Here is a 17,932-nt window from a genome sequence, read left to right on the forward strand (position 1 = left end):
TCGATAATAAGATCTATAATGATTTATTAGAGTAATTACTTCAGGAATGAATAAATGATTCACAATACTTATACAATAAGAATAAGACACTCACAGTTTTGATATCACGTTGAAAAATATAAATAAAATTCACTTACTCGAAACTAATAACTTAAATAAAAAAAAAAACGTATTCACACCAGCTTCTTCTCTTGTATTTCGATCTTTTTCGACTGAACAACATATGTTTTATAGTAGAAGGTCCCGAAGAGGTAACTCAGATAGATATTTTGTATCATCCCTAGTGTGACGATCAATTTCGGATACGTGCATGTTGGGTGTACCAAGAGGATGAAACCCATTATAGACAACAAGCTGAACTGAACCTGAAATTCAATAAATAGATGAGTACAAAATACAGGGTGTTCCATCCATAGTGATTGGAAAAATTTCCCGAAACCCCTCGCATGATTTTGTTTGGGGGGACATATTTTGACGTATATTTGAAACTTGAACGAGTAACCCCGTAAGAGAGGGTGCTTCAACCCCTCGAAATTGAATAGGGAGAAGAGCTTGAGTGATACTTCACTTAAAACGGTGTATGAAAAATGTAATTTTGATGAACCGTTTTCGCCAAAAACTCTATGGACTTCTTCTTTTGGTGACATCCAAGGTTTATAGCCTGAAAATGTAATTGAATTGAATTGTAAATGAGTGTCGTCAAATAACTCCTAGTTAAAGATGGTTTTCGGTCCAGATTAAATCTGCGTTTTTAAATCAAACGTTCAAATTGTTCTCCATACAATAATTTGTATGGAAGTCAATAGAGAACAATTTGAACGTTTGTTTCAAAAACGCAGATTTTATTTTTTTGATTATGATCATGAGTCAATAGAGAACAATTTGAACGTTTGTTTCAAAAACGCAGATTTTATTTTTTTGATTGTGAGCATGATAAAAAAAAATTCAATGTGATTGTTTGATATCTTTTCTCGACTATTTCAGTATCGTAATGAGTTCATTACAGTTCTAAAAACAGTATTATAATGAACTCATTACAGCATCGTTTTCAGTTATATTTTTCGTTTTGTGATTGCCTGTACTGTCTTCCAATCCTATGAAATTTCAACAAACGTCAATAATTGTCAGTATAATATAATTGGGATATAGTGAAATGATTTGCAACATTATTCGCAATTTCTCTCAATTCTGGTGGTGTAAAATTGATTTCGTCAGACATAAATCACTAATTTAATTCGTAAGTAATTGTAAATTATTTGAGAATTCGAAACGTACGAATCATATCCAAATTCTGTAATCTGTCAATTTTCGTAACATTCACACCAACTGCCAAGATAAAATACAAAATTCACTAGGATATAAAATCTGAATTTTTCATTGAATTTCGACAATATTTCACAAAAATTGACTGAAATAGAGAAAATATCGTCTAATACTCAATGCAGAAGGCAATTCCAACACTCATGCGTTCTGCAACTTATTTTAGAATATACTATTTAGTTTGTAAAGAGTAGTTCATAAAAATGGACTTGAACATTGTAAAAATAACCAAAATATTCAAGGAGACTCATTTGAGCTCATTAGCAAAAACGATTCATCAAAATTATGTTTTTCATACACCGTTGTGAAGAAGCTTCAAAAGAAGTATGACTAACCCCTCTTCCCTATTCAATTTTTAGGGGTTGAAGCACCTCCTTGTAGGTGGTTCAAGCCTCAAATATACGTCAAAAGATGTTCCCCAAACAAAATCATTCGACTTGTTTCGGGAAATTTTTCCAATCACTATTCCAAATATACGGGGTGGCTCGTCTGAGATGGAACACCCTGTATATCAACTACAGCTTTTCAACGCTGGAAACCCATGAACCTACCAGCTGAAGCTGCGTTAGATACTTCTTCCACCACACGGTCTTGTTGGTACCAGAGTTCCACAAAGTGATGGCATAGTAGAAGTACATAACAATATGAACCACTGTATTACAAACACCTATGTACATGGTGTTACCACCAGCAACGTATCTCAGACCTATCCAGGGGAAAGTGACCATCATAGCGTGGTGATAAAGATGGAGAAAAGTAACCTGTCTTTCTCTTTTTCTTAATATAAAGAACATCTGTGAAAAATACATAAGATTATCGGAAATGAGGAAATCACTGACATGAAGTCAGGAGCTTATGTGATCTCGTTAATTTCTCTACACCCTTGGATGCCACATAAGTGTATATAGTATGATAATAAAAAATGTAAAATGGGTGGTTCTTTCGAGGCTAGATATCATAATTAAATTTGAAACAAAATGACGTGACCATCTCCAAAAATGTAAATTGTGAGACCATTTGCTTCACAGCTAAAATAATGATGAAAAATTAATTTTTTGAGAAAATTTAAACCTATTTATTTCAATTCATAACATAAATAGTATTGGAAGAAGATTATGAAAGAAATTTTCGAAATTAAGTCCTTCAATTAATAACACTCAATAGTTGCTGAGGGTTTTAGAATGAAGAGAAATTTAATAGAAAACTATAAAATTCTCAGTTTATAATGATAACATCAAATATTATCACGAGAGAAATAAAAACAGGACTGTAGTTTGAAAGAGTTACATAAAACATGAATATTTTTCGTCTGCTATTTTTTTAAGAAAAAGTTGGCTATTAATCCGGTCAATTTAGACCAAAAAATGAGAGTGAAGGTACATAAAGTCCCAACAAGCTGAATTTCAGTGAAATTGTTCAAAACATAATTATAAACAATGTCTAGAAGTTCCCCATCATTCCCCTGTAAGGAAAAAATTTAATTCAAGGTCAAAGGTCCAAAAAATGAGTTTTTCGCGATTTTCAGCAAAACGGTGAGTTTTATCATAAAAATATTTCAGACAAAAATTATAGATCATAAAATTATCTATAAAAAATGTATCAATACTTTTTTCTTACGAGCCACCGTTTCTGAGATATAACGATTCAAAAAGTTATAAAAGTTGTTATCGTCATAATATGCACACGTTTCCACGCCACCTATGAGGTAGTGTACTTAGCGCGTTTTTTTAACGTGGTTTCCCCAGTAGGCCTACTCCACGGGTCAGTTGTGATCCTGTTTAATGTAAAACTATTGCAAAATTACAGAAATTTTCAAAGATTGGGAAAGATAAAAGCGATGTAAATGAAAAAAGTGTTGAAGTTTATTCGTCTTATTCGTAAGTTTCAAATTCTTGTTCTTCTTCTTGATCTTCTTCTTGTTCTTCTTCTCCTGCTTCTTCTTCATCTTCATTTTGGATGCGAGTAAATTGCGTCAATAGCGATGTATCCCATGATACTTCGTCGGAGTCAAACGAATCCTCCATTGTTTGTGATTCAATATTAGAGCACGACCGGCCTTGACAATTTGTGCATGCCAAAGAACAAGACAGTCCGACTTTTTTGCAACCACATTTAGCACTGCATCCCTTTTTGCAGTTGCAAAAAATAGTGTTCAGCAGTTTTTCCGGCGCAGGTGGAAGTAAAGTTTGAACTGGCTCTAATATATTGTTGACCAACTTCCAAAGTTCAAACTTTACTTCCACCTGCGCCAGAAAAACTGCTGAACACTATTTTTTGCAACTGCAAAAAGGGATGCAGTGCTAAATGTGGTTGCAAAAAAGTCGGACTGTCTTGTTCTTTGGCATGCACAAATTGTCAAGGCCGGTCGTGCTCTAATATTGAATCACAAACAATGGAGGATTCGTTTGACTCCGACGAAGTATCATGGGATACATCGCTATTGACGCAATTTACTCGCATCCAAAATGAAGATGAAGAAGAAGCAGGAGAAGAAGAACAAGAAGAAGATCAAGAAGAAGAACAAGAATTTGAAACTTACGAATAAGACGAATAAACTTCAACACTTTTTTCATTTACATCGCTTTTATCTTTCCCAATCTTTGAAAATTTCTGTAATTTTGCAATAGTTTTACATTAAACAGGATCACAACTGACCCGTGGAGTAGGCCTACTGGGGAAACCACGTTAAAAAAACGCGCTAAGTACACTACCTCATAGGTGGCGTGGAAACGTGTGCATATTATGACGATAACAACTTTTATAACTTTTTGAATCGTTATATCTCAGAAACGGTGGCTCGTAAGAAAAAAGTATTGATAAATTTTTCATAGATAATTTTATGATCTACAATTTTTGTCTGAGGTACTTTTATGATAAAACTTACCGTTTTGCTGAAAATAGCAAAAAACTCATTTTTTTTGACCTTTGACCTTGAATTAATTTTTTTCCTTACAGGGGAATGATGGGGAACTTCTAGACATTGTTAATAATTATGTTTTGAACAACTTCACAGAAATTCAGCTTGTTGGGACTTTATGTAACTTCAAATGTCTAAATTGACCGGACTATATAGAATTGAATTGAATTCATTAGACTAAATTATGTATTTTTTCATGGTAATAACGACATTCTTCTAAAACTTGTTGAAAATATAGATTTTGAAGTCTAAAGAAAAAACTCAATAATCTGCTGATTTTGAAGTTATGGATATCAGATATTTAGACCAATTTTCATGAATCATCCTGTATCTCGAAAACTCACTCTCTTAGGTTACACAAGAAGCTACTTTTCTAAAAGGCCTTGATGACCTGCATTAACCATTAGGTTATGGCCAACAATTCATGTTACACCCTGTAGATAAATGTAGTCTCCAAGGTCTTCAATTGATTTATAAATGGACGAGCGCACAAAAGCTACTGACTTCATGTCAATGCTTTCCTAATTTTTTTATATTTAGGATATGCTGCTGTGGTTTTGAAGACGGTATCAACACGAAGTTTTCCACTATGCTTAAAATGATTACCCTATACAGGGTGAGTCAATAGTATCGATCGGTCGATAACTCTTGGATATTTCTAAAGGAGTAGGTATAAGTAATTTTATTCCTTTGAAAATGTATGAGTGGAAACTAGAAAGTATATTTCCAGCCTCCATACAAAACATGAAATGCGAAGCATTCTGTCTTTTGGAATACCTGTAGAGTAATCCGTAAAATTGCAGAAAACTTGAAAACTTTTCGGGAATTCAATGAAAAAAATCGTACAATTATCTCGAACGGTTTTCAATATATGATCTCTAGTTCAAACCATTATATTCATGAAATTTTTGACAAAGGTGACGTCAAAAAGTACTACACATAAATGATGACGAGTGGGGTATCTATTTCGAAATCAAAATTTCATGGAAATTATAAGTAGATATATTGAAAAGAAATTGATCATTCTCATTAAAAAAAAAGAACAGTTCTCCTAGCGCAAAATTTCCAAGAGTTATCGATTGAGTACTCTTGACTCACCCTGTACACGCAGAATGATGTGATCAGCTTTAAATTTTTTAGTGGGCTTGAAATTGTTTTTTTCATAATGAACACCCAAAATATCTACCCAATCGGTTTCATGATTTAGGTATTCTTAAATTTATCGTGATTCTGGTTGAGCGATTAACATGAAATGTTGCACAAGACTTGAAATTGTCATTCTACATCCAAATACAAATTTCATCTTGATCAAATCTGCAGTTTTAGAATTAACAGGCCAACAGGGAACGAATTTTCGAATGGCTACATTTACGAAAACTAGTTGGACTTTGCCCATTAACAAACTTAACTTATATATTCGAGGCCCTGACCTATCCTTACCTACCCTGCAAGTTCCTAGGTCTCTCAGTTCGAGAGTTATAGTATTTACGGACGGAAAGAATCAAATTTGAGAACAGTCACCAGTTAGTCGAACTTTATCGTTTAAAAAATATCACTTACAGTATCCAGTAAATCGTAAACTTTCAGTATGTAATACAGATAGCACAAGTCCAACTGAAGTCTGGCACTTGGATTGTTAGAATAATCTACCGGCGCACACACAGGAGTGTGGCTGGTCAAAAACGGAATTGCCTGAAAATGGAAAATTTCAATTAGGTACTACTGTTCCCAAAAATCCACTTTCAACTCACTCTGTAGAGTAGATAAGCATTAAACACTATTTGGGTGAAGTTGTAGAACAGGATAATTTTGTCCAAATTAAAAGCTTTTCTATGCCTCATAAAATCTGGAAGGATTTTCTTTACTATCAAGACATAGAGCACGAAAATTCCTATCGGTTTCCATGGTGATGAAGCGAACAAGTATTCGTCTGTTCTTTTATCTAAAAAAAAATTTGGTTCATGATTGAGATTTGTGGGATTCAGCAAGTTTCAGTTCGGTGAATTATTTAATTCAAAACGGATTGATGGATCAATTAGACGAAAATTGAGATGAAAAATTTAATTCTAGAAAATATTTTATACAACGAAATCAATTTTTAAAACACCGAAAATTTTGTATAATGGTTTATTATTTCCTTCTATCCCAAAAAAAATTCCAAACCCAAATAGTTTCCACTAAAAAGAGAAAAAACCATTTCACCTCTTCGGAATCGAACCTGTGGCAGCGAGACAACTGGCACGATACGTAAGTATGTTAAGACAATTCAAAAATAATTTATTTACATTTTGTGATACAGTTTGTGATATGTTTTTTGTACACAAGTGAGACATTTTGTTAATTTGATTGTCCTACATCTAAATATCCACTAGAATTTTATTATTCATTCATCAACTTAATTCTACAATTGAATTATTTGAATTAGTGTGTTATTTTTCTGGTATCGAGTAATTTAATTTTAAGATATTTTCAGAAAAATAAAATAAAAACCTACTAAAGCACAATATATAATCCACAGTATGAGACCTTGATGGCAAATGGGTGATGTTGATAAAATGATCATCATTTTCATTATTATTAATTTATTACTTGAACTGAATCTTTTCGGTAAAAAATATTGTATCCAGTAGCATGTTTGAAATTTTTTAATTCTGCATAATCAATTTCTATGAAAATGAATATCCCAAAGTTCGATTCCTTCATTTTTGCTTCAAAAATAATAAATCATAATCTCGAGCTACGAAGATCAATGCGGTATAACAACTGGATGGCGGACGGACGGATTTTTTCATTAAAAATTTGAACTCAACTCATTCCAAATCAACACTAATCTGTGAAAATTTTAGGGTGTGTAAACAATTCCAAAGTTTTATTATTGAAAATAATGAACCAAAAAGGATTGAAATTTTGAAAATTATCTCACCTGCAAGATCATGCACAAGATACTTATAGTAATAATGGAGATTCCTCACTACTTCCACCATGATACAAATCGTCTTCGAAACTATGCAGGTCCCTGTGGAGAGTCTTACCAAAATATATACGAAAACAATAGAACAATCAGTATGAATTAGGATCTTGTGCCCATTTCAATTAACCTAGCATTCGCTAAATATACAGAATGTTTCCAGTATTGAATTTCCTACTGTTCAAAGCAATGACTATGAATGCTCCAATTTTAACTCGTAGTAATTACTTTACGATAAGTACTAATGTTTTTGCGATAATTTTTATCGCGTTAAAAAGTTTTCATAGTGCGGCAGATTATCCAATTCGGTTTTGTTTGAAAAAGTTTAAAAATAAAAAGAATTTTCATTTTGGATTGTTATAACTTCAAGGTTTCTTGTTGGAATATGCTTTTCAAAAGATTCTCTTTTTCGAGCGCTCAATCTCCTCAAAGATCATTTCGCCGTCAGAATGGGTAAATTTTTAGAATTGAGTCACTGAGTCACTGCCCACTGGTGACACATTCGTCACAATCACTTTTGAAAGGAAATACCAAGACCATGTGAACGCTTAGTTCATAACGAAATTTAAGATTTTTCCTCTTACAACCACCGATTTTTATGAGGTTTTCACATAATTTCTTTAACAATAATCTACATTGTATGACAATATTTTTAATTTACGAATCGAGAAAATTTTGGTTACTTCTCGTTTTTCTCAAAAGAATTGATGATATGTTCAATGTAAAAAAGCACTGATATTTTTTCAAAATATTCTGGAAAAAAACCTAGAAAAAATCATTAGAAAAGAGGTAAACCTATTATTTCGTGGAAAGACATAATCGACCGTCGTACAGTGCTGCCCTCTACTTATATGCTTCGTAAAGAGAAAGAAGATAAAGAATGTACAACTTTGTACACAAGTTTGGTCATCGCAGGAGCGCCAGAGGGGAAATGAATAGGTATCTAATGTTTCAATGATACGCGGAAAGCCAAGTGATGGCAACCCCTCTTAAGGTTGTTAAATTCTTTGCCCCCAAACACCAATTCGGCTAGACAGCACTACCCAAAAATTTTGGAAATATTATACTTGGCACATCTATTCTACTGAAAGAATAGAGACACCTTATATATAAATATTTTTGATTTATTTAGAGATCCAATTCATTTTATGCCTTTTCTGTCATTCTCGAGATGCCTTAATTGAGCATCGAATTTGAGCCACTCTGTAGAGATCCATTATTTTATCAAACTACAACTGCAATTTTGAAATTGTGTGACGAGAATGATGCAAAAACCGAAAACATGGGGTCAATGTATCATATTTACTCGCGACCGCCAAAAAAAAATGTTACCGCATGTTTTCGGTTCCGATGACGAATGCAAAAATCACAGATGGCAAAGCAAGGAGCGACAAAGCGGATGCATAAAAGGAAATGGAAAACCTCGGACGTGCTCGTACTACAATAAATGTGATAATCTTGAAAGCGATAATGCCGAATATAAACTCATAAACTGTAAACGGATCCGATTTTTACTGCAGTGTCGATAAAAAAAATGAAATGATTATTCTTGTTTCCGTTTGCACAACACGAACCCTTCATCTGCAAAAACCTAAATTAGATTTCATTTAAATAGGGTAAGAATTGTAGAAATTAAGGCTGTTAAAAGGATGTGCAGACACACTGACAGACAGACATATACGAAATCAGGAATGACCTGTTATATATTTTGCGAGAAAATGTTTTATCCCCAAATTGATCACAAAATGCTCCATCTACCTTCGGTAACTAGGAAACATTATTTGATATCAAAGATAATATTCAGCGGAAAAATTTTGGTCCAAATATGTAAAAACATAACTTCCTGCTATCTCCTATATCTACTAAATACAAACATTGTTCAACCTATATGACACACTTTAGGCAATCTTTTTCGAAATCAATATATTATGCATGCAATTTTGTTCGATTTGACACAGTTCTAAGTAGACCCCCATAATATAATGCATTCCATAATGATTCACTTATGATTTTGTACCTATTCAATTTCTCGATTTATATTAGGTTATCAATCAGTTTGACTTTATTATTTATCATCAACACATGTTTTATTTTGTCAGTTATTGTAGCTATTATAGCTACATCTACGTCGTAAAAATTGTACAATATTAGGCAGAACATTATGTTCTGCCTAAACTAGTTAAAACTATATCGGGTGACCCAAATTCGTTGTCTAGTGAGGGATCGAGGGATCTCTGAATCCCTCTGAGCTAACAGAAATGAATGGCACATTTTCGAGCTCGATATTTGAGAGAATTCATATGGTGAAAACCGCAACCTCATAAATTCAAGTGTTTCTAAACTATAAGAGAAAATTGGAAAATGGCGTGAAAAGTTCCTTCTATTATTACTGGGTCTATAAACATAATACGATAGCATTCTACTGGCACTTTTTTCAGTAGAATCATGGGCGTAACGAGGGGGGGGTTATTGGGGACGTAACCCCCCCCCCATTGATCGGAAGGAAAAATTTTTTTTGGCAGAACATTAAAAAAATAACTTGGAAGATTTTGCTTTTTCAAAGTTGTTATTGTGGAATTACAGAAGTATCATTGTGAGAAGAAAAATTTGGGGGATTTTTGAACACTCTGGGGAAAATTTGGTGGACAACATTTCTTGGGGTATTTTTTGGGGGTTTCAGTTTTTCACTTGGGTGTTTTTGGGGTAAAAATTACAAATTTCGAATTCGATATTATATGTATTTCTCCACAACGGCCACAACATTCCGCGAAATGTTTTACTGTTCTTGCAGATGAAACGACAGACATCTCAACACAAGAACAAGCATCAATCGGCGTTAGATACCTATACAACAATGATATTAAAGAAGATTTCCTTCAGTTTGTACCTGTTTCTGATTTAACTGGTAAAAACCTTGCGACAGTCATTTTGAAATCATTACGCGAGTTTGGAATTGATGCAAAGTATTTGAGGGAACAAGGATATGATGGGGCCGCTGCAATGAGTGGAAAATTCAACGGAGCACAGGCATATGTAATGGAAGAGCATCCGACTGCAATATATGTCCATTGTGTATCCCATAGCTTAAACCTTGCTATAAGTGCATCATGTTCAATTTCTGAGATCAGAAATTGCTGTGGGACTGCAACAAAACTATGTGTGTTTTTCAACACCCCAAAAAGAATGGAGGTTATTACAAGAGCAATTGATAAACTGTTCCCTGAAGCCAAATCTACTCGTCTAAAACAACTCTGTCCAACTAGGTGGGTTGAGCGCCATGATTCAATATTACTACTTCAAGAAATGTTACCTGCTGTCCAGGAGGCTCTTGAAGAAGTTTCACAGTGGAAGGATGTAGAATCAGCGTCGGTGGCATTGCAGCTTTTATGTGCACTTCAGAGTTCATTCTTTATAATCAGTTTGCAAGTGATGGCTAGAGTATTTTCCTCAAGTTTACCCCTTGCTCGATTTTTGCAGCATGAACATATCGATCTTTCAAATGCTATGAACATGGTGACTAATCTAAAAGGGACGATAGAAAAAATCAGAACCAATGCTGAATAAGAATTCGCAACCATATTTAACGCATCAGAGACTATGGCTGAATTACTCAGTACCTCAATAAAAGCCCCAAGAAGAACTGGACGACAAACTCTTAGGTGCAACATTGAAACCGACAATCCTCAATCATACTTTAAAATATCCCTATTTTTGCCATTTTTAGATCACTTTTCAAATGAATTAAATAGTCATCAAGACCTACTGAAAAGTTTTGAGTGTCTTATACCGACCTTTACCAGTAATGCTGAAGTCACCAGAACACAGGAAGAAAGTTTTAAAAAGCTCCTGAATTTATATCAGGAAGATATTCAAATTGGTGACATCGCTGCCATAGGGGAACTCCATATGTGGTACGAGAGGGTGAAAGATTTGAAAATTAGCTCAAGGAAGGCAATCAATTATTACACTGCCTGTCATCAGGATGTTTTCCCCACTATCAACACCCTCCTGAAAATTCTTACCACTCTTCCTGTATCGACATCAACCAGTGAAACGTCCTTATCATCTCTTAGAAGATTGAAAACATATTTAAGGAACAAAACAGGCCAGCAAAGGTTGAACGGGCTTGCTATGCTCAATACTCACAGAGAGCTAGATATCAATGCTGCTGAAGTGTTGGACGAGCTGGCAAAAACACCTCGCCGTCTTGAATTCAGACTTTCTTGAATGATTGTTTAGAGGAGCGTGATAGCAATTTTCACTTATACATTTATATTTTAGAATATTTTCAATCTTTTTTTAATTCTTACACGTATTTCATTGTTTACTAAGTGTAGCATTCAAAAGTATAATATATATTGTGCCTGTATGATGAATTAATTTTTTTAAAAGAGTTTTTCACATAAATCTTCGAATGGAAACGATATCTACACCCCCCCCCCCGCTTTTCACTTCAGTTCAGGGTCACTCGCTAAAACTTGCCACTACCCATAACCCCCCCCATGAGTCAACTCTAGTTACGCCACTGAGTAGAATTAATCCATTGTTGTAATAATCTGTCATTTACTGCCATTAGTTTTGAAGTTATAATACAAAGCTGTGTATTTCGAAGTGAACCATAAAAAATTCTGTAAATTAAAAAATAGCTTTTCAAAAATTCCATTCTCAAAAATATTCAACATGATACATAAATTTCTTATCAAACTATAAAATCATCTAGAGTTTCAGTTTCACACGGCAAATCAACCAAGTGCTTATATCATAATCTGTGAACTTATCTATAATGTGAGAAAAAAGATTTGATGAAGTTTGTACCAAATTTCTCGAAATATTTTTTTCATATCCAATTCGATTATATATTTTATATATGTTCTTATCATTACTGAGTGTTCTTGAATTGGAGTTACGAAGAAAAATGAGAGATTCCTTGGATAATTTTAAAACTAAAATAGCCCATAAACATGAGCCCACAAACACTTTGTGTTTGAAATGCAGGGTGTTTCTTGTAGTCCTACTTGTTTGTTTGGAAAACTAGAACTTTAACACCTATATCTCAAAAACAAAGCGTTTGCGGGCTCATGTTATGGGACTTCTTTTCTTGAAATGATCCGAGAAATCTGTCATTTTCATTTAGGAACACCCTGTAGATATAGTCAATTCAAAAGTGATGTCTTCACAAATAAATTGAAATTTGAATGAAACACAATAAAATGTACAACACAGCCCAGACAATTTTTCAATGCGAATTACAAAGTTCAGTTCTTTGATAACTACTAGGTAACTGAAATTTTGTGACGAGACTGATACAAAAAACGGGTAAGTTTATTCCGACGGTGAATGCAAAGATAACAGATGACAAATAAAGGGCAATGCCGAGAAAGCGGATAGAAAAAGGAAAATAATAAACCTCGGACAAAAACGAGCTCATAGTGCAATAAAAGTACTAATCATGAAAGCGATAATAAACTCAATAAACCGCAAAGGGGTCCGATTTTTTACTGACGTGTCGATTTCAAGGGAAAGTAAAATAATTTCTGAAATTCTATATTTTCAACATTTTGGAGAGGATAATTACCCCCAGTACCCCCTATTTCTACGTCCTTGCGTTTTGGAATGTACTAAATCCACAAATATAATAAAAAAATCCTTCCGTGCGCCGTCTAGACTCTAGACCTTTTCTCGGAAATAATGACAGCCATTCGTATGAAATTTGGAATGTGATATTGCATTGTTCCCAAAGCTCGTGATTTCGGTTCATACATTTTCAAAGCAAAAAACTTAATGTTGAAAAATCTATATCCACAGAAATTGCCTTCACAAAATCATGAAATTTCAAAGTATAAAGCTATCACTTAAGAAACTGAAATAGTATACAGCTATAAAAAGGAAAACCAATGTGAAAATGAATTACAAAGTAATGTTGAATTAATTATGGATTCAATATTTTTGAATATTTCCCTCCTGTCAAAAATTCTTTGTATATGGAGAACAATTATCGAAAATTACAGCGATAATTGCATTGTACAGATAGATAGATACGAACTATAATTGTTCTGTTCATAGATGCATAGTTTCTATGCATCTTACACAGATCGAATCTATGTCAATTCCATTCTAAATCAGTTTGACAAGTAATGTAACAGTTTATTCGGGAAATATTCCCCCGAATTAAACTCGTGCATCAAAATGACCGGATAATTTCGCATTCCAGCGTGTTTTCTTTGAAAAACTGCATTCGGTCATTTTCATTTTTGGAGAAAGAGCCCGACACAGAAGGTGGAGGGCTCTTTCTCCAAAAATGAAAAATGAACTCATGCAGTTTTTAGGACAACACGCTGTCATGCAAAATTATCGGTAATTTTGATGCACTTGTGCAATTACTAATGAATATTTCCCTCCTGTCAAAAATTCTATGTATATGGAGAACAATTATCGAAAATTACAGCGAATATTTCCCTCCTGTCAAAAATTCTATGTATCTGGAGAACAATTATCGAAAATTACAGCGATAATTGCATTGTAGGAAGCAATGCGATAATTGTTCTGTTCATAGATGCATAGTTTCTATGCATCTTACACAGTTCGAATCTATGGCAATTCCATTCTAAATCAGTTTGACAGGTAATGTAACAGTTTATTCGGGAAATATTCTCCCGAATTACACTCGTGCATCAAAATTACCGGATAATTTCGCATTCCAGCGTGTTTTCTTTGAAAAACTGCATTCGGTCATTTTCATTTTTGGAGATTTTCTCCAAAAATGAAAATGAACTCATGCAGTTTTTATGACAACACGCTGTCATGCAAAATTATCGGTAATTTTGATGCACTTGTGCAATTACTTACGATAATTGCATTGTAGGAAGCGAAACTACACTGCGATAATTATTCTGTTCATAGATGCACAGTTTCTATACATCTTACACAGTTCGAATCTATGGCAATTCCATTCTAAATCGGTTTTACAAGTAATGTAACAGTTTATTCGGGAAATATTCCCCCGAATTACACTCGTGCATCAAAATGACCGGATAATTTCGCATTCCAGCGTATTTTCTTTGAAAAACTGAATTCGGTCATTTTCATTTTTGGAGATTTTCTCCAAAAATGAAAATGGACTCATGCAGTTTTTATGACAACACGCTGTCATGCAAAATTATCGGTAATTTTGATGCACTTGTGCAATTACTTACGATAATTCATTGTTAAAAATCACTTCAAACCACTTTCAGGTATCCAAGTTCTTAAAAACTTCACTTTTACGTTGGAAATTTGTGCAGTAAAACTGTCTTCGCGTCTCAGTTTAGTTTTTAGTGGTCTTTCCGAAATTTTTTCAAAATTCCGATGTACAGGTACAGGGTATTGTTTCGAGGATTCAAACGATTCATAATTTTTTGTTAACCCGGACCTGGATTTTCAAGGTGGTTATTGCATGATACGTTTGGGCTCTCAATTAGGAACATATTTGCCAAATATGAAGAAAATATACCGGGTGGTTCGTTTGATATGGCCTCAGAAAGAAACGGTCAAAATTCATAAAACACCCTGTATCTCGGCTACGAAGACTGTAAGACCCAATAAATGGGGTATCTCCAGAACCGCCTTGGTGACACCTATGCACCTGTGAAGTATTTCCGTTTCCCAATGAAACACCCTGTATATTTGAATATTGTGATTAGTGATTACTGGCCTAAAATATCGAAATCAATTTCAAGTCCTGATTCAGACATCAAATAAAAATTATTCAACCTAGTGCAATGTATAGTAGAGCTGAAATATTTTTACATATTCTTCTTCTTCCAAAGCAGCCTTACAACAACTACTAAAAGCGGATATTGTTGCAGATCCTTTATTATATTATATTTTTTTCTTGGTAGGATCAGCTGAGAGCCCCAAAATACTTCTATTTTACAATGATCTTACCTACATATGAAAATTAGTGTTGTAGAGGGCGCAACCTACTTTCTTCATGCAGATCTCAAATCCAGAATTTAGTTAATGTAGTTGCCCCACATAGAGTTTATATAATAATGTAGATATCACACAAAATAAGATTTCATCAATATACAAAAAAAAAAATACATAGGTTGCATAGACTAACTAAACGGAGAATAGATGAGACACTAGTAGAACAAGCTTCAACGCCATCTGTTTTTGTACAACATTACTAATTCATGAAAAAAGCTCAATTGAAAAAGGAATCTGTATCGTAAAGCTGCCTAGTCTATGGTAGGCATAGACCTATAATAACATGGACTAACCCTCACGTGGCTTCTACTCACTGCGCTCTGCGGACTATCGAAGAGAGAGAGGTGTTGTGAAGGAAGGAAGTAGAAAGGCAGAAAACGCGAATTTACTAAGGGAATAGCGCGTTTTAAATTTTTTTTGGAAAAATATTTAGTTTTTCGCATTAGTCGATTATTGAAATAGCTAAATGGCTATGGGGATAAAGCGTTTTTAATTTTTTCAATGAGAAATATTGAGTTATTCGGATGGAATTAGAATTGAAAGAGCTTGATATGGCTATTGGAATGGCGCGTTTTAAATTTTTTTTTGAAGAAATATTGAGTTTTTCGCATGAGTTAATTATTGAAATAGCTGAATGAAACACATTTAAGAATTATATGGTACAGATTTTCATGTTATCTAAAATTCCTTTCAGAAAAAGGTGAATTTTATTGAGTGCTACCTGAAAGAAAATATTTTTTAATTTCTATTCCAGAGTTTCTAGATAGTTCAGTATATCGATAATATTATAGACAATTAAATTTATATTCCATATAATATAGCTACAAGTGTAACTGAGCTTTAGGAAATTCAAAATTTGTGATAAGTAAAAACACAACAGAAAATTTATGAAATTTTTAAAATTTTATATATTTTATCTTCTGAAAAAATAGCCCAAATATTTCTAGAAATAGAATGAGGAAATTAAATCGTGAGTGTTATTGGGAATGAAAGTGCCATATTTTTCCTATCAAAGGACAAATTCAGCCTTACGTTCCAAAAGTATACATCTTCCTCTACTCTAACGGTTTAAAAAAGTTCTGCAAATTTTATACATGGGTTTATTATATTACCTTTTATCATCAAATATGCAAGCACATATGGAAAAAAAACATATAATAAATATCAATATAAAAAAAATTGTGATTAACATCCGACGAAGAGATTCGAATCAGGGCTTCGAAACTGGAATAACATGGACAAAAATTCATAACTCCGTATCTATGAAGGGCAGGAATTTGCTGTATAGTATTTATTATTATTATAGTAACCCATGTTCTCAATATCACAATTGTATGGCTCCTTCCTTCAAAACTTTGGTTCCATATAGAGATTGACATAATAGTCCTCTGTTTTGAAGTGATTACTACATATTACGGTTGTGGCAGAAGGTTTTTTGTCTTTACTCCATATTTCCATCACCCATTCAATTTAATTTCTCGGAAACCTGTGAAAATATTCAATAAAATAAACGATAAATCCCTTCTTGTTTTCTTACCTATGAAATGTCACGTCCAACCCTTTTTTGGATATAACAACACAATTATAAGCTACACACGAAGCAGAGATAATTAAAATTGTTCATTAGTACTAAAATAAGTACCAGAGCACCAACAAACACTCAGTAAATTGTTTAAAAATTAGTAATCACCACAAGAAAACACATACAATCAGTTCAGAAAACCAATGTTATGCCTTTAAACTTTCATCCTTGTCACAATACACCGATATCAATGGTCTCTCTCTAACGCTCAGTCCATGTTATTATAGGCATAGACAAACTAAAAAAATAGATGAGCCACTCGTATATTCCGCGCCATCTGTCGGAGGAGGACACTAATACACGAAAAAATTATTTTCAATTTGATAGTTAGATGTCGTTGCATTCATGGAGATCACTCGTGAATAGTGGCTCCCATACACGTTACGGTCTATTGGGAGGAAAGTCTCCATATATTTATTATATTATATGCAGCTTGTGTGGGGAGATGTATGAAAATAGTAAGTATAATGTATAATCATTATTATCAAAAAACCTTTGAAATGTCAACTGACACAAGGAGTTGTTTGACATGTTCTTTTTGAAATATAATAAATTTCGATATGCCTGCAAGAGTGAAGACGTGCTGTGTTATTGGATGTGAAAATCGAGATGCAAGAAGGTAATTATAAAATATGAATTCAAAACCCAATTGAAAACTTTTTAACGTCAACACAAGATTTGCAGTACCTATAAAAAGAATATATTTATTTTATTTTCGTAGATATGCCATCACTACCGATGAGAAAATTCGAAAAGTGTGGCTTGAGCGCATCGGCAATAGGAAACTTTTGGAATTGGAGAAATATCAAATTAAGCATGTTAGAATATACCAGTGCCATTTTCATAGTGATTGTTTGGAAAGCAATGGATAGCTGAAAAAAGGTTCTTTGCTCTCAATTGATTTGCGAGGTAATTAACTGAAGGAGCTTTATAGTAGGTATAAATACTCATATTTTGTATTATTGAATTCATTATTTTTAGTTTTTGAGAATGTTTTCAATGCAATTATTAGTTTATTGATTAGATATTTATGAAATAAATCTGTATTTTTAATTGGTGATATTTCAGTTAATAAATTTTTATTCTATCCAGAATTTGATTATTGATCCTCATTTCTCGATTCCAAAAGAAAATCAGATGAAAGTTCGTTGCAGGTATTATTTTCATGAAAATAAAT

The 17,932-nt window shown here is 33.4% G+C and overlaps 1 protein-coding gene and 1 long non-coding RNA gene across 2 annotated transcripts; one reads left to right on the plus strand and one right to left on the minus strand.

Moving 5' to 3' along the window:
* Positions 1–7: 7 nt before the first annotated feature.
* LOC123675760 (elongation of very long chain fatty acids protein AAEL008004-like) lies at positions 8–7,400 on the minus strand. Its single transcript, XM_045611257.1, has 5 exons — positions 7,161–7,400; positions 5,989–6,179; positions 5,798–5,929; positions 1,872–2,114; positions 8–365 (listed from the first exon to the last, which is right to left on the minus strand). Exons 1-5 carry the CDS (start codon positions 7,219–7,221, stop codon positions 174–176), a joined length of 819 nt encoding a protein of 272 aa, XP_045467213.1. The 5' UTR covers positions 7,222–7,400; the 3' UTR covers positions 8–173.
* Positions 7,401–17,213: 9,813 nt separating this feature from the next.
* On the plus strand, positions 17,214–17,808 carry LOC123675763. Its single transcript, XR_006746810.1, has 2 exons — positions 17,214–17,374; positions 17,477–17,808. It is a non-coding gene; the product is annotated as an uncharacterized LOC123675763 (long non-coding RNA).
* Positions 17,809–17,932: the final 124 nt, after the last annotated feature.

Source organism: Harmonia axyridis, chromosome 3, assembly GCF_914767665.1.
Source record: "Harmonia axyridis chromosome 3, icHarAxyr1.1, whole genome shotgun sequence".
NCBI classification, from domain to species: domain Eukaryota; kingdom Metazoa; phylum Arthropoda; class Insecta; order Coleoptera; family Coccinellidae; genus Harmonia; species Harmonia axyridis.